This window comes from Coturnix japonica, chromosome 3 (assembly GCF_001577835.2).
Source record: "Coturnix japonica isolate 7356 chromosome 3, Coturnix japonica 2.1, whole genome shotgun sequence".
Classification (NCBI taxonomy): domain Eukaryota; kingdom Metazoa; phylum Chordata; class Aves; order Galliformes; family Phasianidae; genus Coturnix; species Coturnix japonica.
Window position 1 is genome coordinate 78,006,422 of NC_029518.1, and position 22,998 is coordinate 78,029,419.

The 22,998-nt window shown below is 37.1% G+C and overlaps 1 protein-coding gene across 2 annotated transcripts in view; it reads left to right on the plus strand.

Annotated features, from left to right (window-relative positions):
* Positions 1-22,998, plus strand: part of EYS (eyes shut homolog) — a 771,550-nt gene that overhangs the window by 709,199 nt on the left and 39,353 nt on the right. For both annotated transcript variants that reach the window (XM_015859149.2, XM_032443873.1), the window contains one exon: positions 13,167-13,339. In XM_015859149.2, the coding sequence (XP_015714635.2) occupies positions 13,167-13,339 (173 nt within the window). The remainder of the gene's footprint in view (positions 1-13,166; positions 13,340-22,998) is intronic.

Here is a 22,998-nt window from a genome sequence, read left to right on the forward strand (position 1 = left end):
AGGCTTTGCACTTATCACCTCATGTCTCTTAGTATCAGTACTTTTAAAATTCTTAATTGTGGAGGCATTGCCAGAGAAGCAAGATAAAGTAACGTGTGTCTCTGCTATCCTGTACTGCTTGGTGTAAGGAGATGCAACCCAGTGTTGGTGGATCCTATAAGGCAAGGCTTGGAAGCAAAAAGCTTCCTTTTCAAGAGCACATGCCTTGTAAGGTAAGAGGCAATATGGCTTTGTCAGTCTGTCTGGAGGAAAAAAGAGGTTTGAGGTTCTTACATGAGTTAGGAAGATGCCCTCAAGTGCAAGTCACCAGTTCCCTTATGTATCTCATAAAAGGAAAGGTATATGATGTAGCCTGATGGGCCCCAGCTCTTGCTGAGAGATCACTCATTCCTATTCATAGTTGAGAGCACAGCTGTGGGTCTTCTGAGCCTCTGTGAACACTGTGCTAATTTCTTCTGGGGCCATGGGATAGATTTTTTTTTTCCTTGTCATCAGGATGGCTTCCCTAGTATGATGTGGGACTTTTTTGCAGTCTCTTGAGTGGATCTGGGAAATCTCTGCTGCTGAAATGTGACAGGTGGTAGCAATGTACTTCATGTTGTGTTCTGCAGAGCTGTGCTGCCTGGCAGGCAGGAGCACTCAGTAACTGGCAGTGCAAAGTGTGCGCTGAAATGATGATGAATAGAGGAGGTGGCTTTTTAATAGCTTGGGTAGTAAGAGGACAATGCCTTTTCTCCAGGATACTTAACCTTCATAAAACAGGACACAGGGCTATTTCAGGCAGCTGCTTAAGAAGGAGGGAGGCACACTGCTGGCCCTGCTCTGGCAGGTGGTGCAAAGGAGTGATGTGTGACTGATGAATGACTCGTGATCCTGTGTGGTTTGTGCTGGGTGATTTTTAGATGAATTCATAGTGCTAGTGCTCCTTGATTCTCTCTGCATTGCAAAAAACAGCACAGTGTGGTCATGTATGCAAAAAGAATTGTGATAAATAACAGAGTATTAAAGAAGCCTCTGTTTTGCTTCTCTTCTCTGAAATTTTATATTTGTGTAATCTTATGTAAAATAGATAAGCTTGTGTGTTTGGAACATAACTACACTAATTAAGAGAAAAATGTGACTCTTAAACAAAATAGACAAATTACCAAAATCCTAGTTACAATTGTGTCTGTTACAGGGGTATATTGTATATATTATTGTCTATTATATATGTTATTGTGGGGGAGGGCTTTAAGCTGCACCAGCCACTTTGTATAATGCGTCTTATGAATTTTACTTGGAAAGATTCAAATATTGTTGTTTACTAAATGTCTCTATAGTATCTCCTTCTTACTTCTTTTATTTCAGATATTCTCTTTGTACCCAAGTTAGTCTTTAATAGAAACAGTGTAATTAATGCCATATATAAGCAGCAGTAAAAAATTTCTACCTTCCTTAAAAGCATCAGAAGCTACATCATATTCTCTCTGCACGAGGGATGCTGCCATAGCTACCACCTGTGGAGCTGAACAATTATAGCAAAAGAAAAGCTCACCATAGAAACACTGATGAATAACTCCATTCTTCCAGTACTGCAATTTCTGGTCTAGCATAAATCCAACTGCTGGAGCATGGGACACACATAAAAGATACCTTGGCATAAACAATGTTTTTGTTTATACTAGCAGGCATAGAATTATATTACACACAGAAAATATATTTAAAGGTAGTCATCCAAGTTACAGGAATTTCTGCCAGAAAAGATTTTAGGCACTGCAGAACCTTAAAGGACTGAAACCTTCTTACAACAGCAACACAGACTGCTCTTTTTCTGCTTTCTTTACAGTCACAATACAGATAAGTTATTTTGTGTTCAACTGCCTTAGCAGAAACCACAGCCAAAAATCCTCTTCCCAGAAATACCATTGTGACCTGAATATTATTGCTGTGTGACAAATTAAAAGATCAGGAGCATTAACATATTTTAAAGCAGCTTAGTCACAGATCTCTTTGGCAGCTTAAAAAAGAAATGGCAACACAAGTACAGAAGGAAAGTGAGATTTTAAAGAAATTTGCTCACAGAATATGCAGACTAACTATAATTGCTGATTACATATTTTATATAATCCAGTAGATGAATAATTAATAAATGCTTATAGCAACTCGTGTTTTGTATCAGTTGCAGGTAAAGAACAGTCCTTATTTCATGTTTGACTCAAAATCAAGTTGTCCAAAGAAATTACAGTACTATGATTACATTATACCATATGATTTTAGAATCATAGAATTGCTCCAGTTGGAAAAGACCTTAAAGTACATCAAGTCCAACCACAGCCTAACCATACTACCCTAACTAACCACCCTCTGGTAAATCATGTCCCTGAGCACCACATCCAAATGGTTTTTAAACACATCCAGGGATGATTATGAATCAGTGTTAAACATTATAAGTGATATTAATAATGTCACGGTTTCACAAACCAAATTTTAAAAATCACAATGAAGACAAATGGAAGACTTTATTTGTTGGCAATATATTGCTTGCTACTTCTCTACCCAGGAATGTACCTCAGTTTATTACCACAGAGATTAAAATTCAGTCATAGCGGTGCCTCAGAATGAATTCCCTTCTTGGAAACCTTCTTGAAGCCTTTTCTTTATATCCAGCACACACAAATTGTTTACTGGCTGTGCTTACAAATACAATGTTTTTTTGCTTTTTTTTTTTTTTTAAATTTTGGTTTTGAAGGCATTTGATTTGTAGCAGATACTGACATGTAATAATGTATTTGTATGTATCAACTTCTCAAGTCCTTGAGTAAAAACAAAACTCTTCATTATTTTGGAGGAACAGGATGTGTATCAAAAAATTATTCTGTTTTACAAGCTTCTGTAATTGATAAGTGGTTATGTGGAGGTCTTTGTCTGCATTAAGGCTTCTGCTACTTTGCTGAGGATTGTGATCCTCATGAAACCAGTCATCTGCTTCAGACACAAACAGAACATTCACACAGTGATCTGATGCTTCAGCAAGTTTAAAACTATTGTGTCTTCAAGAAAATCGTATTCTTTGATGTGAGCTATTCAGTTGTGGGAGGACTTCAACTGCAGAGAACTGCCTTCCAGTTCTGAACCTCTTCCAAAGGCTTTAAAAGCATATCAGAAAAAAAAGGAATCAGTTGATAAATAATTTTTTCTTGTTTGACAAGTAACTGTATGATTTATTTGGCTAGCACATTGTTGTGTATTTTTATCTGCAATCTATCTCGTGATTCTTCTGTAAGTTATGTTACTGGTCTAAAATAACTTTATAACTTTATTTATATAGATCATGTTCTAATTATTCTTTTGGTACAGGAGTGCCTCAGAAGCTTTCTGGGAGCATTTTTCACCTTATCTTCAGAAGTGTAGAACATTGTAACTAGCAGAGTGAAAGAATATTTTCCCATGTACCAAGAATAATCAATAGGGATTGGCCCCTGCCTCTGATTAGATAAATAACAAAAATAGAGAGCTGAGGTTCTAGTTGATACCCCTGGATATCCTTTGCTTTTTGTCAAAAAATTATTAATATTGAAGCATAAGAAATACAAAGTAGGAAATGGTCTTCTTTTAAGCATCCCAGAATTATATTTCTGTTCAAAATGACGCCTGTTTTTATTACAATCTACATCCAAAACTGTGACTTTTTAAGAGCTCCACAGATTTCAGTGGAACTGTCCTGATTTAGTCAACTGAGCCAGTAAGTCTGGGAAAACTCCAAGCATCTACTGACATTAGCAAGTTGTGTGCCCAGAAGCATGTTGTTTAACTTCTCTCCCCAGGCTGTTAGCTGAACTGTTGGGAAAGCTCACTAGCTATGTTTCACTGATTGAAGCACTGATATCAAAGGAAGAAATATCTTAACATTGCAGCTGATATGGATTTGGTACCTAGCTTGTTATAAATTGATCGCAGAAACTGAATAGAAAGGGTTAAAAAGTATTATTTCTGCTCATTGTATTACCTCTCTGTCTTAACTTTTTCACGCATTTTTTCTTTCTTTCCTTAGGCAGTCTCACTGCCATTATGTGGTAACTTTGAAATAACCACAAGGCATAACAGTTCTTTCTGTGCTCATTTCTATGGATGCAGGCAGGGCATGCCTGTAAAGCAAAACGGAGAATGATTGTAGAAAAGGCACAGCAAAGATAGTTTATGTGAAGATACAATAAGATGTAATATCCATACCTGATTGTAAACTGAGAACATCCCCTGCTTTCTGTGAGATATCAGCATTCCGGATGAAAGCATTCAGCAGTGTTTTCACTAGATCTGGTATCTCTGCTAATTAGATTAAAGTATGTCTGCATTACTGTAGCCTGGCATGTCATCCAACCATGCTAATTTTCAAGAATGGAACAACCCTAATGGTAGGAGATCTTGCATGTTTGAAAAATACCAACACAATGTTTAAAAGCATTTGATTTCACAGGTTTTAGGGCACCTTATACCCTTCATAATTCATAGCCATCATCCAGGAATGTGTGAAATTCAGAGCTGAGGTGGCAATCAAAGTGAAAGGTCAACCTACATGACAGAACAACTCAAGCTATTGATAAAAACTGTATTGTGAAAAAAAATGAAAGCTCACTGTGCTGTGACTGCTAGCTTCTGACTTCAATCAGTGCTGTGAATAGTACTGGTACTCAGCCCTTCTCCTGCACTTCTTATGTTCAAATACTTGTAGAAGCTTAAGCAATTAATCCCTGTAAGAGGCTTGTGCAGTCTACTATAAATTCTCTCAAATTTTCAGTAGGATAAAAATGTGGTAGGTGAAGGTCTGGACCTTCAAATGTGCTTATGTTTCTAACTGGATTTTGTTTTCAGTTCTTGTGACCTACATTTGATATCATTTAAAGAGATAGCTTAATCTGAATTATTGAATATTCTGATAGAGCATGGACATAGGGAAACTGGGAAGTTTTCCTTAACTTTATACAGTTTAGTTATTGTATAAAAATAAATCCTGTGCTGCAGGGACTTCCTGACACTTCTGAAAGCTAGTTGCACCCCAAGGACAGAACACACAAGGTGACAGTGCAGTGCCTTTCTTCTCTCTTACTACTGATAGTACAGAAAGACACTTGGAGTAGTGTGGGTATTAAATAAGTCTCAAGCAGGGAGGAAGAAAGAGACAACCAGAGGACATCCAAAAGTTTGTGAGATATTTTCTTTTGGAAGTCAGAAAAATATTATTTTGTTGCTTTGAAAAGTCCTCATACTCAACTCAGTGTAAGTGTACAGTGCCTGACTGAGGCTATCTTCACTATTCTTAGAGGTCTGGGGTGCTTTGTGTTGTTTTTGTTTTTTTTCTTTTCCTGGACTTTGGGGAAGGTCTGTGGGTTGCTTTTACAGCAGCCTACATTCCATGCTCAGAGTGTAATTAGATGTATCACAGGATCCTAGAATCACTGAATCCTTAGAGTTGGAAAGGACCTTTATATGTTATCTAGTCCAACTCTCCTGCAATGAACAGGGTCATGTACAGCTAGATCAGGTTGCCCAGGGCCAGATCCAGACTCACCTTGAAAGTCTTCAGGGACAGGGCATCCATCGCCTCTTTGGGCAGCCTGTTCCAATGTCTCACCACCCCCCTCATTGTAAAAGACTTTTTGCTTATATCCAACCTAAACTTGTATCTGCCTAACTTATATTTGCTTACATCTAACCTTTTTAGGCTTGAAGCCTTTTTTCGTTGTTCTGTCATCACAGACCCTGCAAAAGAGTGTCCCCTTCTTTCCTGTAGCTCCCCTTCTGATATTGAATTTATCTCCAGTTACAAAAAATATTGTCAAGCTGAGATAAGAATTAATTCTATACTTTATTTCCCACTATATGTGAGGAGATTTCTGAAAATCTGTGATCTTCAAACAAAACTTCTCATTTCAGTTATAAATATCTCATGATTGATGATGAATTATCAGTACCCTTAAGTTGTTACTGCCATCTGAAGGCTTCACAAATCTTTTTGGGTTCTTAGCAGTGGCCTTATTTCAGTTTTCTATGTATTGTCTATATCAAAATAAAGCTTATCAGTCAAAGAAGCCAAAAGGCACAGACAACTGAGTTACCTTCTGAGGCAGAGAAATTCATTTGGTCATTTACAATATAGTTACTTATGATATTTGTGCCAATACCAAAATTCTGGTTAATGGAACATTTTTCATAAACACTGAAATTTTCAAAATTATGGCAAGTGCACTTCCTGGTATCATTCACATTTCACCACAAACTTTGTAATAGATCCAAGTTCAGGTGTTAATAGACATGAGCACAGCCCACAACATTCCTCAGAGCTGATGTTTGGGAATCTGCTGTTTCCTGTGCTATTCACTCCATTTGTCCAGGAGCATGAAGGAATCTTTTCCATAGGCAAATGAATTTTGGATGTATCTCAAGTTCAAATTCAGTCAGTTATTTTAAAGAATAGGTTAAGATACATGTTAAAGGCTTGTACTTCTGTTGCTATTGATGAGGTCAGATAAGTATTTCATATACATTAATCACACCATTGAATAGTACAGGAAAAATACATTGTTTATTATACGTGATGTATGTAAAATACTTTGTTTAATATATGTTTATTATTCTTTAAGCATGATGTGTAGGCAGAGGAGCAAGAGGCTACTTTTCACTAGCCACTGTGCAAATGCAGAGTATTTGTCTGCATGTGCTTACTGCTTTGAGGTGTGATTCAAAGCCTGAACTACTCTTTTCTACCAGTTCCTGGCTTTCAGCCTTATACATAAACCAGGCCTGAAAGAAAATACCAATGATGAACTACTTACAATTGAAAACGTTTTTAAATACAGTTACAAATGGGAATGAGTGCTAAAAATATAAGAAAATACTGTTATGCTGATTATTAAAGCTTTGAACTGGTAGAACTAGGAACACCACAATGAAGAGGTGGTTATGAAACCTTTCCATGAGTTGAACTCAGAATGGATTGGGTAGTGTTTGTGTAAGCAAAAATCTATTTTAGAAACAGAAAATACTGAGGAAGTGTAATGAAAATTGGATTTACATAAACTCTTTCACAGTGTACTTTTTCTTGTTTTAGATTATAATCACTTCAAAACTATTACATTGTGAATTTAAAGTAAATGTTATTATTTTAAAAAACAATTCACAGGTTTTTTTTTTCTTCAATTTTTTTATCCTTCTCCTCGTGATCAGTGTGGCAAACTACTGTTGCTGTGTGAAGAAACTGAAATCTCTGAAATGACTAAATTACAGAGTTCTACAACCTAGAAATTTATCTAACAATGAATGCTTCTGTGCTAAAAGATTGTTTTAAAATTCTGACAGAAATGAGTGATAGTATACAAAGCTTCTTTAAAGAATACAGAGCAAGAAGCAATATGCTACATGCAAATGATCAGCATTACTGTTCTGGATACAACACTGGTGAATCTGCTTGCAAGGAGTAAATACATTGAAGCAAAATTTTCGGGGGCTCTAGGGACTCCTGAGAGCGATTGCAAATTTGCTGTCATAGAAGAATTATAAGAGATCTATAAAGGACTAATAAAAGGCAGCACGTGCTTTCATCAGTTAGAGATCTGGCTTCCACTTTATGTTGATGAAAATGTTTATACGTTTACCTGACCATATTGCATAAAGTGCTGTTTTCTTATAATCATCTATTTACTATTCTTCTCATGCAACCTAAAGACAGAAAGGAACTGAGAAGTCCCAGGAAACTGCAGAAGGGTATTTAGAGCCTCAGAGCCCTTATGGTGAACTCAGCCTGATAGATCCTTATTCCTCTTCTGAGTTGTGGCCAGGGAATTAATTTCTTCCCACATACACTCTTAACCATCAACTATTGACTGCTCTGCATTTTGCCGAGAGATCTATTACCATCCACCACAATGTGAAAGGTGTCCCACAGTGCTTGGTAGCACAACTGTGTATCCTCTTAAGTGACAGTAGTGATGGCAGTTGTCACATTATGGGGCTTCCTGTGCATCCAATAGATTAATGGATGCCTATCCTTCACATGATGGGGTTGAACAAGTTTTATAGAAGAATCCACAAGAGGCATCATGGTCCTGAAAGGTTGAACAGTGCACTGTTAGCTATTTGAATGAGTATATAACTTTTAACAGGCCTGTATTTCTGAAAATAGTGACATCCTTGGAGCTCCCAAGTAGATATTCTGCCAAGAAGTAAAAGTTCCTACTCTTTCACCATTTCCATGACTCAAATGCTGTCTTACCCAAGTGATAACCAACCCAAATACTACTTCAGTGAACTTTCTAAGGCTTCCGTAACATTTCAGAAGTAAATTCTTGTTCAGGTAAGCTCACATATGCTTAAAAATGATAAGATTGAACAGATACTCATTGTTGTTTGACTAGGATGGATTAAGCATCTGTTTAATTACATTCCTTAACTGGGCCCTATACACTTGGTTTTTGTTTGAGCTCAACTATTTTGTATGCAGAGGGCTCTTGTATATTGGCAGCAAGCAAAGAAGGTGATGTACCTGTTTTGTTTCTCCTTTTTTCCTTCTTCAAGTGGAACTGGAACCTTCCCACTTTGATGCTTTTCACCTGAATCAAAGAACTTGGAGGTATAGGCTAAATGTAGGCTCTGCAGTAGAATCAGGCGCTGTTTATTCCATGCTTGAGCCAGCATAGCAGTGAGTGTAAGCCTCCCTCAAACAAAATTCAAAGCAAAAGCTTTTTTCATGAGTGCTCCCAAGCAATCTGGAAGTATTTTCCCTACGAGTTTTCAAAAGCAATTTAGTTCACAAGTGATTTAAGCTTGGTTTAAAGAGAGCTTGTCAGTAGTTGTTTATATAAAGAGAAGCAGTTTAGAAAGTGCTTTCAGTGAAAGGAAAGGAAATTTAAAGTGAATCACCAGAGCTTGCAGAATAATAATTCCTGATAGGGGAAAAAAGATTCAAAATAGTAAAGCTAACAAAAGCATTCAGATCTGGAGAAGATACCATAATTGAGGCAACCTGAGTGAGAGTCCTAAAGCAGCAGGAAAGCTGAATTGATTTTTTGGAGCTTTGTAATACCAAGGAAGATTGGCAGTTATATTATATACAAGAAAATCACCTGCTGTGCACCAGGAAGCAATGCCTTTTCTATCTATCTATTGTCCTTTGATATTTTTAATATTATTGATGAGATAGGGATATGCTTCTGGCTACAATGTGTTTCTGTGGATTTGGCTATTACACAAAGCTCTTAGATGAAGGTCTAATCACTTTTACATTATTCTAGCACTTTCTAGAGAGAGATTTAATGACTCTTTACATGAAATATAATTCAAATTAAACTGGTAAAATATGATGCTCCTTTAAGTTTCCATTTTTTTTTTTTAAATGGCATTGACAATACATAATGGTAATAACTTGAAAATAAATTGAACCACATCTACTATTAATTCACTGAGGTAGCCTGGGAATCACTTCCCTCCAATTTCTTTACCTTTGTCTCAGATAGCAGTAAAACAAACTTGTGTTGTTAAGTACTAAAGGCACTGGAACAAATAGTTTTTAAAAGTCTCACCTTAGTGGTGTCACAATTCAGGAGTGTTGAATGCATTTCCTTCCAGGAAGACCTCTCACATACAGCTACACAGATTGCAAGTACGATGCTTTCAGAGGGGGTCACAGGACAGCTGAGGGCTCTGTGAGTAGTAGTATTCTCCTTCTACAAACAAAATTCACAGGTCTGTAGAAGATTGTTCTGTGGGTAGCCACACCACTGTTTCACCATAAGACAAGTAATACCTTGTGCTAAGGTACTCTAATATTATTTTCAAGAAGAGATTTACTTTTAAAGTCAAAACTGTGGTTAAATACAGCTGTGACTGCATTATCACAGGTTGTGTATTGTTATTTCATATGAACTGTGCAACATTAGAAAGCTATCAAAACCTGTGCTGTCATCCCAAAAGTGTCATTGATATAAAACTTAAATTTTATTAATTCAGAGCACTTGATATCAAGAAATAACCAAAGGGGAAGAAGTTATGTTATTGAATTACTGGTACAATGTCACACAATGCAAGTCTTTCTTGATTTTCTTTCTATGCTAAGGTCTAGTCCAAAAATTATAAGAAAATTTTCACATGGGAAATGGTAAGGTGTATGCCTTACCATTTCCGAAGAGGACTGTAAAAAGATGGAAGAACAGTTCATCCTCTCTACACTTGTTTGTTCGTATCCCATAAGGCTGGTGACGTGAGGTGATGGTGCCCTAGGAGTATTGTACTTGTGTCTTCCACTCCATTTCTACAGTATTTCTGTCTCTGCTCCCTTTTTCTTTTACAGTTTCTGACATTCCTGCTTCAAATGATTGTGGATGGTTGACTTTTTGTAATTTTATCTACTTCAGGATTTTGCCCTGTTTAAATTCTGTGATGTTTTGGTTATATACTACACACCATGGCAGCTTGGTTTTTCCTTTTCTGTTCTTGTAAATATGTATATGTATTAACAGATAATGTAGCTCAATAGGAGCAGATTTACAGGACAAATAGGGCAGTGCTGAGGACCAGCATCCCTACGGCTCATTCTTTCAAGCATCTTTAACTCGCACTGGATCTGGTCTCGCCCCATGAAATGAATGCCTGTTAGCAGCTGCAGTACCTGAGGTGTGAGACAGTCTTCTGGTTTAGGTTCATCTGAAATTGAGTTCATGCACTCTTGAGACCACTCTGTAATGTGAACTAGGGCATTTCAAATTGGCAGGACCAGGAAATTTGCTTCAAAATCATGCTCTGATTCAGAACTAAAACATTAAAATAGGCATGCAATACATTTCAGCAAAATATTCTAATAGTGTTTCCAGTTTTGTTGGCTCAAAATTCTGGTATTTTCCATGTTCTTTTTCTGACAACCAATATGCACTTTCTTTAGCCTGTATCTGTAATTATCAAAATATGTTTTCTCTGAGTCATTTGCAGTACACAATGTAGGCAAAAGATACTACTATTCTGATTTGCTGTCCCTTTTCATTCGCTTCATGCATTTATGAAAATTAGCAGGATACCGTGAAATTGTTAAACTCACTTGGGAGGAGAGAAGCTCCCTTGTCATTCAAGCACTTTTTGTGCTCCTTCCAGCTGAAATTAAGTCGGTAGAATATAGGAGACCTTATCCTTTTCAATACCAAGTGCAGCAATATACTGCTTTGAGGGAGAGTAATAAGTCATTTGGGACTTCATATTTCAGTATACTAATTCATGTGAATTGGTTGTAATATTTTTTTGCATGTGATTAACTATTATATTTTCAAGTTCTTGTGTTAGTTTAGAGAACTTTTTAAAAACTGTTTTCTTTGTGTCATTGGAATTCACCCTTCTTTGTTATTTATATTGATATCAATATGATAACAACAGTAAAACATTAGGACATCTTTCCCTTTTGTAATAACAAATTTGTCACAATATTTTATGAGTCATGTTATTTTTGGTTTGTTGCACAACACTGAAATTAAGACAACAAAAGAAATGGCCAATATTTTTATATGTAGCTCAATTTAGCAGTTGATGAAAATGGTTTATTTAAAGTCTGTAGTTTGGTAGTCAGCAGCAATGATCTTTCTTCTCCTCTACAAAAACAAACAAACCAACAAAAAACAGTTGCATTTAAAAACTAACTTTAGAGAAGATTATCACTGTAAATTTTAGATTTCCAGGAAGAATTCAGTGTATTTTTGCTTTTTTCTTGGCTAAACTATGTAATGTTGACATTGAAGCAGCAGACAGCAGGCTTTTCAGTGCTGCACAAACTGAGGCAACCCAGTATCTCATTTACATTCCTGTCCTGGCATCTGCAGCAGATCTATAAATAGAATAGGCTACACACAGAAATTTATTATTGCAGCTGATAGCAATTTTCTTTTCCAAAGGTGTCTGGAGGCATTATTCATGAGATTCATTCTAGTAGACTTTCCAGCTGAGATTCTCTCTTCCCTGAACTGCAGGTGGTCAGTTTAGAAATATACCAATCAACTGCTATGCACAGGTTGCCAGAAGGTGTACTTATTTCCTTTTTAAAAAATGCAGCAGTTCTGTCTGCTCCAGATTATTTTCTTCAACCCGATTGCACGGATATTGTAAGCCATGGACACATTTTTTTAAAATCACATTTATTTGACATTTCATCACTGAAATTCCTAATGATTATGCTATTATCAGGAAAAACATAATGGCTGTGGTTTAACATAGCTCACATCATTTCTTTTGCATTCATACCCACAGGCACGTGTGACCTTATCAAGTATAAGGCAGACATGTTCAATACTGAGGATGTGTAGTAATCACATAAACTGACCTATCTGGCTGTCCTCTGATTTCAGACATAAAACAAGGGGGGAATAAAATAAAGCCTTTCATGAAATTATAGTAAATGGTAGATAGGAATGCCTTACACTCCTGCTTTTCCTATCTGTTTTTTTGTTTTGGACCATATTTGCCCTTCTCCTGTCTTTTTTACACTAGAAAGTTACTTACTGAAAAAAGAATATGCACATTCTTACCCTCTGGGACTGAGTACCATTTATTTTCTTCCTTGTCTATTCTAATACTTTTTCCATAGTTGAGAACACAGGATATACAAAGGCAAACATATTACCTGTTCACTCTGTTTCAATTTCAATATAATCACTACTGTAGCTATTCACATTTCAGCTTTTCTTTGCATCCTGCCGTATTGTCAAGAGCTATAGGTAATACTTGAATGTACAAATGATGCTTTCTTTTGAAAAGTAAACTGGTATCTTTACATTTTTGTTCTTTCTTCTTTTCCTTTTTTTGTGACATGATAGAAGAGCTGTTTTTCTGTAACTTTTATTCCAACTCTGTTATAAAAGGAGCACTACAAATCACTAATGCAGCACATCAGAAAAGTCGCATATTTTACCAAGAAAGATGGATTGAAATACAAAATTAAATAAAAAGTAACTTGTCAACTAACATGACCCAGAAAACATTCTGGCATCTCTAGTGCCACACAAACAAACAAGCAAAAAAAAAGTTAGGAGAGTAAAACCAAATAAGTATATTACAAGCACAAGTCAAACATCACTGGTTTCCTGTGAGAATAAAACCCATCCTTTTTTAAGTGTGTTTTGATACTTACACATTTTGTTTTGTTTTGTTTTTAACTTTACCAGTGATGCAGAAAATTGGTTTTGTGAATGCCCTAAACTGTACTCTGGAAGACTCTGCCAGTTTATGACTTGTGATGAAAGTCCATGTGGAAATGGTGCTACATGTTTTCCAAAGTCCAGACAAGAGGTTGTTTGCCTTTGTCCATATGGAAGATCTGGCATCCTCTGCAATGATGGTAAGAAACATAGGTTTTAGTGTGCATTAGTTGCAGTTTCTGACATTTGTGGAAGCTGTGGCAAGAAACAAGTCATGGAATCACAGAATTGCAGGGGATAGAGGAGACCTCAGGAGATCATTGAGTCCAATTCCTTTCTAAAGCAGGTACCCTGCAATAGGTTGCACAGGCAGGCATCCAGACAGGTCTTGAATATCTCTATAGAAGGAGACTCCACAACCACATCCAAAAGGCTCTTAAACACATCCAGGGATGGTGATTCAACCACCTCCCTGGGGATCCCATTCCAGTGTTTAACTACCCTTTCTGTAAAGAAGTGTTTCCTAACGTCCAACCTAAACTTACCCTGGCATAATTTGAAGCCATTTTCCCTTGTCCTGTCACTTGTCACCAGTGAGAAGAGACTTCCCTGCTCTCACTGTAAGCACCCTTCAGATACTGGAAGAGAGCTATAAGGTCTCCCTTCAACCTCCTTTTCCCCAGACTAAACAGCCCCAGCTCCCTCAGCCACATAGGGTTGATTTTCCAAGCCCTTCACTATCCTTGTTGCTCTTCTCTGGACCTGCTCCAGTACCTCCATGAAGTCAAATGCTTGGAAGGCAGAACACTGTAAGTGACCTCCTCCCCACCTTTGCCATTGCCTGTAAACACAGCATGACCCAAAGTACAGTCCTAAGCAAAGATCACCTGAACTGAGCACCCTCTCTTCATGTTGTTTCACAAAAGCGTTATCCAGAGAGACAGAAAGATCAGAGAAGCTGAGAGTAGACAAGCCAGAAAACACCAAGTAATGGCTGATGTTTCAGTAATTTACTTTAAGAGAAGCTGACAAAGATATCTGAGTGAAGTACTCCTTTGGACAAAGCATTTTCTCCTGCAGTTTGATTTTTGCAGTACTTAGGGAATCATGACATTTTGTACATAAAAGAAGTGTATAAAAAGTACTTTATGGATTGTAAAAATACTGCCAGATGCTGAAATTTGATTAATTCCTTGGATCAAAAATAAAAACAAATTAAACATAACCAAGTGCTTGCTGTGAATTAGGAGACAGGATGAAGGGAAATTATTAAAGATAAGCAAATAGGTCATTACAACTATTATCAAATGAAGGTGTTTTATTTCTTTAGCATTTATTATAATGATTGTTACAGGTCAGAAATTCCTGTGTGTTAACATTCAGTGTATTCTTTTCCGTAACAATGAATGAAGCAACAAGTAATGGTAGAAAACTCTGCATATAGAAAGTAATAACTGATTCTGAGCTGATTCAGCAGTACTTTTGAATTTCCTTTCAAAATTAATACTTTTATGTAAAATATTGTTCAGGTCAGATCAAAGGACAACACTGTCCTTTTCTTTTTTCCATAAACATTTACCTCATTTAAAATTTATATTAGAAGGAATTTCCAGTAATAACTTACTAAGTGTGCTTACATTGTCATGAAACTGCCTATTAAAACTTTATAACCCTCTTTCTTTGCTGGCAGCAAGTTCAGAGCCCACCATCCTGTATGTCAGGCTAGGAATGTTTCTGTCATCTCCCTCAATTTACATCTGTCTACACTGAGTATCATCTAGGGCTTTTTCCCAGTAGTCCTTCAATAAGGCTCTTCCAAAGCTCTTTGTAGTCAGACATCACTAGTCTAAAGTGAGAGAAAATACACATATTCATGAGTTTCACTGGACTACAAACCTGAAGGATGTGAAAGCATAGAATGGATGAATTTCTATTAAGTGGGAAGGGAAAACTCTCTCTGAATCATTACTGTAAGAAAGAAAAATGGGAGAGAAAAAACAAGCAGATAGAACAGAGTGTGCATCTACTAGGGTTAGAAAGACCATTGCATGGAAAGTTATTGAAATATGAAAAGTTCTTCTATTGAACTTGTGTCTTAAGAGTTTAGAAGTGAGTACAGGTAGAAATCTTGTTAAGGTAAACATTACTGTGAAAGTTAAAATGAGCTGCGAAAGATCTTTTTATCACATAAACTAAAACTGAACAAAGAGGTGAGAAACAGTACCATAGTGCGATGTGTGCTGGGTGCAGCCTTATGCATAGCCCTAGCAGCACCAAACCGGTACATTTGTTTTTGCATCTGAAGATAATGATAGATTGCCTAATTACAGTGGTAGAACAATGTAAATTGTGTTAGAAGCCAATTTTAATTGTTTAAGAAAATGAGTGGCCCAGGTAACAAATTTATTAGAAAGAAATGGCCCATAAAACTTAAAAGGCTAGGAGCATGTATTTTTAATGAATCTTCTCCTGTTCAAGACACAGAAATAATATTGTTTGTCTTGTGAAGATTAGTAACCCAGTGCATGCTACGTGCTGCTTTTTGTTTGAAACAAAGAAGACTTTTTCTCCTGACTATTTATCAAGTAATTGATTGTCTTCATCAGCAAAAAATGTGTAAACCTTAGAGTGACTGTTTGTTAAAATGAATATAACAAATGTACCAAATAGAATTGAGATCCTTTGCCAGCACAGCTGCTCCTTCCAGTACAGGTTATTTACAAAAGACAAAGTAAAAGTAGCTCAAGATGTAGACAGAAACACAGATGAGCCTTCTGCTACAGTTCTTGACCATGGCAGAGATCAAAATGCCATCAGTTATGAATTTAAAGACATACCAAGAACAACATAAAACTTTACAGATATATAGAAGTGAGTGATGATAAAGCTGTTGTCGCTATTATAAAGGAGGGAAAAAAAACACAAAACTTGACAGGGGATAAAAATATAGCAATTTGTGGGATATGCACAGCATTCTAAAAGTGAGAAAACTACAAATGGCAAACATGGCAGAAACTTACAGGCTGATAGTAACTTCTGTGTAATATGCAAAAAGAAAACAAGTTCCTGGGACAAACAAGGACTTCAGTTTCTGAAGCAGATGAAGCATGTTGCAATCTAGTCGGGCTGGGAGTAATTGCTTTCTGTTTATTTTGGTTACATTATTCTTGTTCAGACTTCAAATAAAGGTTCCTTAGGGCCACAAAGATGATAAAAGGAGCACCTCTCTTATGAAGAAAGGGTGAGTGAACTGGGTCTGTTCAGCCTTGAGAAAAGAAGACTCAGTGGTGATCTTATTAATATTTATAAATACCTTGTGTATGGGTGTCAAAGGGACATGGCCAACCTCTTTTAATCCGTCTGTGGGGTCAGGACAAGGGGAAGTGGCCATAAACAAGAGGATAGGAAGTTCCATAGCAATATACAAAGGACTTTCTTCACAGTGAGGGTGACAGAGCACTGGAACAGGCTGCCCAGGGTCATTGGGGATTCTCCTCTGAAGATATTCAAGACCCATCTGGACATGTACCTGTGTAGACTGCTGTAGGAGGCCTGCTTTGCAGCGGGGCTGGACTCAATCTGTGGAGGTCCCTTCCAACCCCTACAATTCCGTGGTTCTGTGATTCATTAAAACATTTCCATTTTTTCTGTATATATAAGTAGTAAAGTGAATTATCTATCACTACACATCTTTCCTTGATTTTTAACTATATGACCATGTTACTGTGATTGCAAGTTAACCAATATATGTGGATCTCTCTCCCAGGAAGCTGTGTAGCTAAAGTGTAATCAATCAGTGTGAGGGGATAAAAATAAGGGAAGACACAAATTCTAAATCACGATTACTTTAAGTCATTCTAATGTGGGCTGAACAAGCCAAGGGACCTCAGCTGCTCCTCAGGTCTTTCCCCCAGGGTCTTTCCCCCAAGACCCTTCACCATCATTGTAGCCCTCCTCCAGTTGCCCTCTTAAAGTTTTATGGCCTTCTTATCTTATGGTGCCCACAAATCTGCATACAGTGCTCAAGTTGAGGTCACGGAGCAAGGTGGAGTAGGACAGTTTCTTTCCTCTGGCACTTACAGATGAACTTTTAGCAGCTAACACAGGATTCTTGGTTTGCAGTGTTAAAAGTCCACATTAAACAAGTTTGCATCTGGAAGAAGAACACAGCCACTTACAAAAATGAAAACTAGAATATGTTTAGCCCTGTACGCCATCAGTGTAAAAGAATTTGGATCAGGGACCAAGTCTGCTTGAGTGACTTGACTCAGTCTCTGAAGTGACTGATGTTTTTTAAGCTGTAGTTAAAGGAATCCAGAGCATTTAAACTGAATCCAGTTATTGAGCTCTGCCTTTTCAGCTGTTTTATGTAAAAGGACTGAAGATTCAAGGCCTAGTCTGATAAATTTTCTTTCACATTTAATTTAGTAAAAATTGGCTTGTACTGTGTTTCTTGTGGATTATAAATGAAAGTCCTGTATTACCTCCTCCAGTAGTTAGGATCACAGTAGTGAATGAAAGTGCTTACAAATGGCACCATTTCAGGCCAAATGAACACACATTCTTCAACAGTGCTATGAGGTTGGTTTTTCCTGCACAATGATTTTTAAATTACCCCCTAGATATTTGTTTTGTATACTTTTAAAAGTTGGTCAGGAAGATACATTGACAATTCTCTATGGAGACACATGAGGATTAGGTTAGAAGAGGAATTGCTTGCCACCTGCAGAGATTTATCATTTCATAAGATCTCAGTTTTAAGTGAAAAATTAGAATAATAGAATCATAGGTCAGGTTGGAAAATACTTTAAAGATCAAGTCCAAACGCAACAATTGCAGTGCTTCCTTCACCCAGAGGTGATACTTGAGCTCAAATACATCCATATCACCATACTTTAACTTTTAAGATTAAGAATCGTAGCTAAAAATAAAATAAAAATAAAATAAATTAAAAAAAATAAAAAAACTTATTAAAAATGTGAACAAATGGTTTATTCACCAGGAATGGATATGAACACCTGGAGTTCTCAACCCTTGACTGTGATAATTATTTTTTACACAATAAATTAGAAGTTTCTGGGAAGCTCTTAGTTGTAATATGGAGAATATTTTGTTATGCTTCAAGAGTTTACCTTGTAAACAAAGGTAAATTTAAAAGAAAAACATTTTAAAAGAATGTGCATTGCAAAAATGAATAATTGTATAAACTGCAGTCTTTTAGACCAAACTATGTGTTTATTTTAGTTTTGCTGTCTAAAGGTACAGATGTGGCAAGATAAAATAGATTCCTAACTGTGGCATTGCATTTCATAGATCACATACCAAAGAGAACTGTCCCCAGCATGAGTTCACAGCAATCTGTAAAAAAAGTTCATTGAAACACATTTCTGAGCAACATTTTTGTTAATCTTTGCCAGTCCAAAGGGTCTGTAAGAGTACAGAATATATTTCCCCATGTGTAAAATTCATTTCAAAGTGCTGAAGTGGGAGTAGTCACTTGCTCCAAACTCTGTGGTGTGAAAAACAGCCTACAAGTGAAGTGTTCTCTGCAGCTGTGTTTGTCACACAATGTCACCTTCAGAGTGTTCAGGTCTACAGACTAAATTGTGCGGTTCAGTGGCAGTAGGTGCCCAAGGGGAATTTCCTCAGATAAAAAAAATAAAACCAAACCACATCATGAGTTTTCTGGTTAGTGATAGGAGACTTTGGGAGATGCTGATCAGACCTGCATTTCTTCCTACCCAAGAGTATATATTTTCTGAGTCATTTGCATTTATCTGAGCTTTAATTTCTTCCTTCCTTTCCCTCCAAACTGAGGTATGTCATAAAAAATTGTAAAAAAAAAATAAAAACAAGCAGACTCACACACATTTGCACACACAGTGTCACTGCCGCATTACCAGTTTTGCAGATTTGTACTTTCATCCCTGAGCAGTAAAATCAGTTTTATTATATCAAATCTTATCTTCCACTTAGAAGTAAAAGTTACTAGTCCATATGATTACTGAAATAAGCTAAGCTAACAGGGCCCATGGGCTCCATAAGGATACCACATAACTATGCCACTGATTCTACAAGACAAATAAAATATCTGAGAACATTTTCTTCAGGGGGAAGCATACACTTGAATTAGCCATTATAAAGATCCTGTAGTTGCCTTCCAGACATCACAGGTCTTCCACTATGCCCTTGAGCTCCACTTGACGCAGCACCTCCTTGAGGTTCAATCCCCACCCTCCCCTTTTAACTTTTCCTTCTTAGGTTTCCCGCAGTTTCTGGTGAGGAAAGTGTGCTGACTATTTAAGAAAACAGCTTTTTATGTAGAACTAGCAAAGCATGTCAACTAAACACCAGCTTATCTCCTTCATCTCACTCTGCTTCCCAAATTATGCTGGTATCTATTTCTTGCCTGTACAGCAGGCCTTCTCTCTCATTGCCACTGTTGGTGTCTGGATAGCTCCCATCTTCCCCATTCCTCTGCACAAAGGACAGGGGAATTGTAGCTGGAAGTTCTTCCTTCCTTCTTCAGCCTTATCTAATACCCCATAATGTCTTGCAGTGCGCAGAGAGAGGTTTCTGCCAGAGCCCTGTGAAAGCAAAATAATATTGAAATCTGTGAATATATAACAAATTGTAGATATGCATTTGCTTTCTTAAGCCAGTCACTTCCATCAGGAGCATGTGCTGTCACTTGAACATCTACCTTTGCTGCTTACTCTTGAGTAAGAAGAGGATCTGATTTTAAAATATTTTTTGTAAACTCAGCAAAGGAAATATTTTTCGCTCTGTTCATCCACAAGAGTAATCTCTGGTTTATTGAAATCCATACTGCAAACCAGTAAGAGGAACAGTGACTGCAGAATTTCATTATGACAAAAGACACTTTTATGGGGACCTTTTTATAGATTGGAAGACTGGAAAATATGCTTGCCAGCAATTTCCATTCCTTTTCAGTACTCCCTTCTCAAACATGTGAGCTGGTGTTTAGGAGAATTGATTAGTCCTCATCCCAAATGTATATAGCTGCTCATCCTGAAGCCAGGCACTGGCCTGATAACTGCTCACAGTTAGTCAATTTTAACATAAAGAATTGGGTTATCTGATTGTAATTATATAGCCTGAAGTCTTCACCTCTTTTTAGCCTATTGATTTGTCTTGTTTTTTACTATGAATTGTAAAACTGTAGTCCAAGATGTATTGGCTGTGAACATTGAAAGGAGCATTTATTTTAACTTACAACAGAAAATTCAAAGATAATGAAACCATTATTCTCAATTTTGTCACTTTATTCTCTCCTCTTTGTTAAGATTTTTTTTTTTTTTCCTAAACTATAAGTGTTATGGGTTTTTTAATCTTCCATTTTTATATCTAGATCTGCTAGGATGTACAGTCCTAGGGAAATAGGTAGCCAACTACATTAATACATTTACATAATGGGATCATTTGTCATTATTTGTTTGTGAGGCAATGGGATATACCATGCCTTATTACAGGTACTTTATTACCTGTTAAGTGGTAGAAATGCAGAAGAGGACAGTGGTAAATGATGTAAGAACTGACAGACACACGGGATAAGATCAAGGACAGAAAGCTGATAAAAGGCTTCAAGTACTCTGTCAGGCACAGTTAACATGGAGTGTGGTTTTGCATGACTCCTAAGTATAGTCATTGGGACACAGCTCTGTGACTCCAATAGCAAAGGGGTGGGATTCTTACTTGAATGGTGCCTGGGCAGAAAAAGGAAAATAAGAGTGGAACCCAATTACTGTGTGCCCTCTGATCTTCCTTCAGCTATAAGTATTTTATGAATAACTATTTCTCAGGGCTGTTTTTCAGAGAAAAGAGGGAAGATTATACAATTTTCTGTCTTCTCAGCTCCTTACGTTTGTAATGAAAAGACAGAGAGTAAACGGAAAAGATGGAGTAATCTTGCTAGATAGAAATTTACCAATCACTGTATTATTCGAAATTGATTTTTTGTGGATTTTTTTTTTTCCCCCTTTTTGCACTTTAATAGTCTGTTTTAATTTGGGACTAATGAGGGTTATCATATGAAAGATATCTCTAAGACCAAACATTTTTCATTTACTGTAACCTTTCATTTTTTCACATGATTGGTTGAAGGCCTGATGACAAATAATACTTAGCATAGAGGAGAATCATGTTTTAAAATGAGGTATAAAACCAATTTTAAAAGTTCAGAAAGAGACAAAATATGGAAGGAATGTCACCTGACGATTTAGATGGGTTAGATTAGTGAAAAATGTAAGCTTTTGTCTTGGTATTAATTATCATATCTGAACACATTGTGCTCCCCAGAAGTTGCTGTAGAGAGGACTGTTTAGGAACACTTCCTGCATGTACATCCCTGATAAAGATAGTCGGGTTAATTAGATGCTGCAGCTCACTTTTAGTAGGTGTCAGAAGCTCCTTCAAAGCTGTGGAGAAAACTGTGAGAAGCTAAATATGTCTGTGAGGCTAGTTGCTTTGTGTGATATTCTCACAGTTGGTGACTATACCTTACTTAAGTATTGCCCTACTCAGTGTTGAGCACCACTTCAGGTAGCATCTGAGCACTGCATACACACAAGAGAGAGACAGCTCAGGGGGAGGAAGAGTGGGGTTTGACAGCTGGTAGACAAGTGCAGGTGGCACTTCCATATATCGACAGTAAAATGATCCAAACAGGGAGTTTGAACCTCTTCAAATATCTCAGTGGATCTGAGTTCCTCACCAGAGAAGCCATGCCTCACTTCCTGCTGGCTTTCCTGCAAACATGGATTACATACATCTGCAGGCCCAGATATTACATTTAGCCCCATATTAGTGAATGACTGGATTTACTGTCACTTAACCTGGGCCGTTGTTCTACTGATTTTTATTTGTTGCTATGCTGTTATTCTGAGATTAATCATTTATCCCAAAAGCCATTGGTCAGTCATGTCTTTATGATATCCCGAGCCTATAGGACAAGAATGCTTCAAGCACCTACAGTGCTGGATATTTTATATAAAGTACTTCACAGCCCCAGCAAAATGCACAATTAGACTCAGAACTGGATCAAAAAAAAACTTGTCAGGAGTTTTGAAAGGAGCTGTGTCTGAACACTCAGGAGCAGGAAAACAAAAAACTCAGTTTGCCAGGTATGCTTAGTGACTGCTCTAGCCTGAGGATGAGATTTCTGTACTCAGTTCTTCAGCCCACTTCAGACTTTGTGACTCTGAACAATTAATTTAGTTTCCAGGTGTCCTACAATTCCTAAAGGAAAAAAAAGTATTTTCTTTATTTCACAGAGGATTATTTCAGAATTTCTGAATCATTCATTTTTATGGCAATAGAGAAAAGAAACAAAGGACATTCACATCCGTAGGCTGTTGGAGGATACACACATGGTAGGGTTAATCCCACATAATTTTAGAAATCTATAATTTTCCCCTCTTATTTTGTATTTGATGAGGTCAAATAATCATTTTAAAATACTGTTCACCTGATGTACATAAGTAATGTGTTTTAGATGAAGAAAACTCTATCCTAAATGTTCTTTATATTTTCACTGGTGTAAGATACAACCTGGAATAGTCAGCTGTTATATAAACATCTGCATCAGATGCCCTCCAGTGGTTAGGTGACTGCCACCAATGTTCAACTTGTACAGATTGCTTCCAACTGTAAGGCTGATGATCTAGATGTGTCTTTCTTATAGTAAATCAGAATGGAATGAGAGAGAAGGGGAGAGGAGGAGAGGGGAGTGGAGGGGGGCAGGAGGGGAAAAAAAGAAAAAGAGAGAGAAAGAGAGAAAGAGAGAGAGAAAGGGAGAAAGGGAGAAAGAGAAAGAAAAGGCTTCTCATTAAAGGAGTTG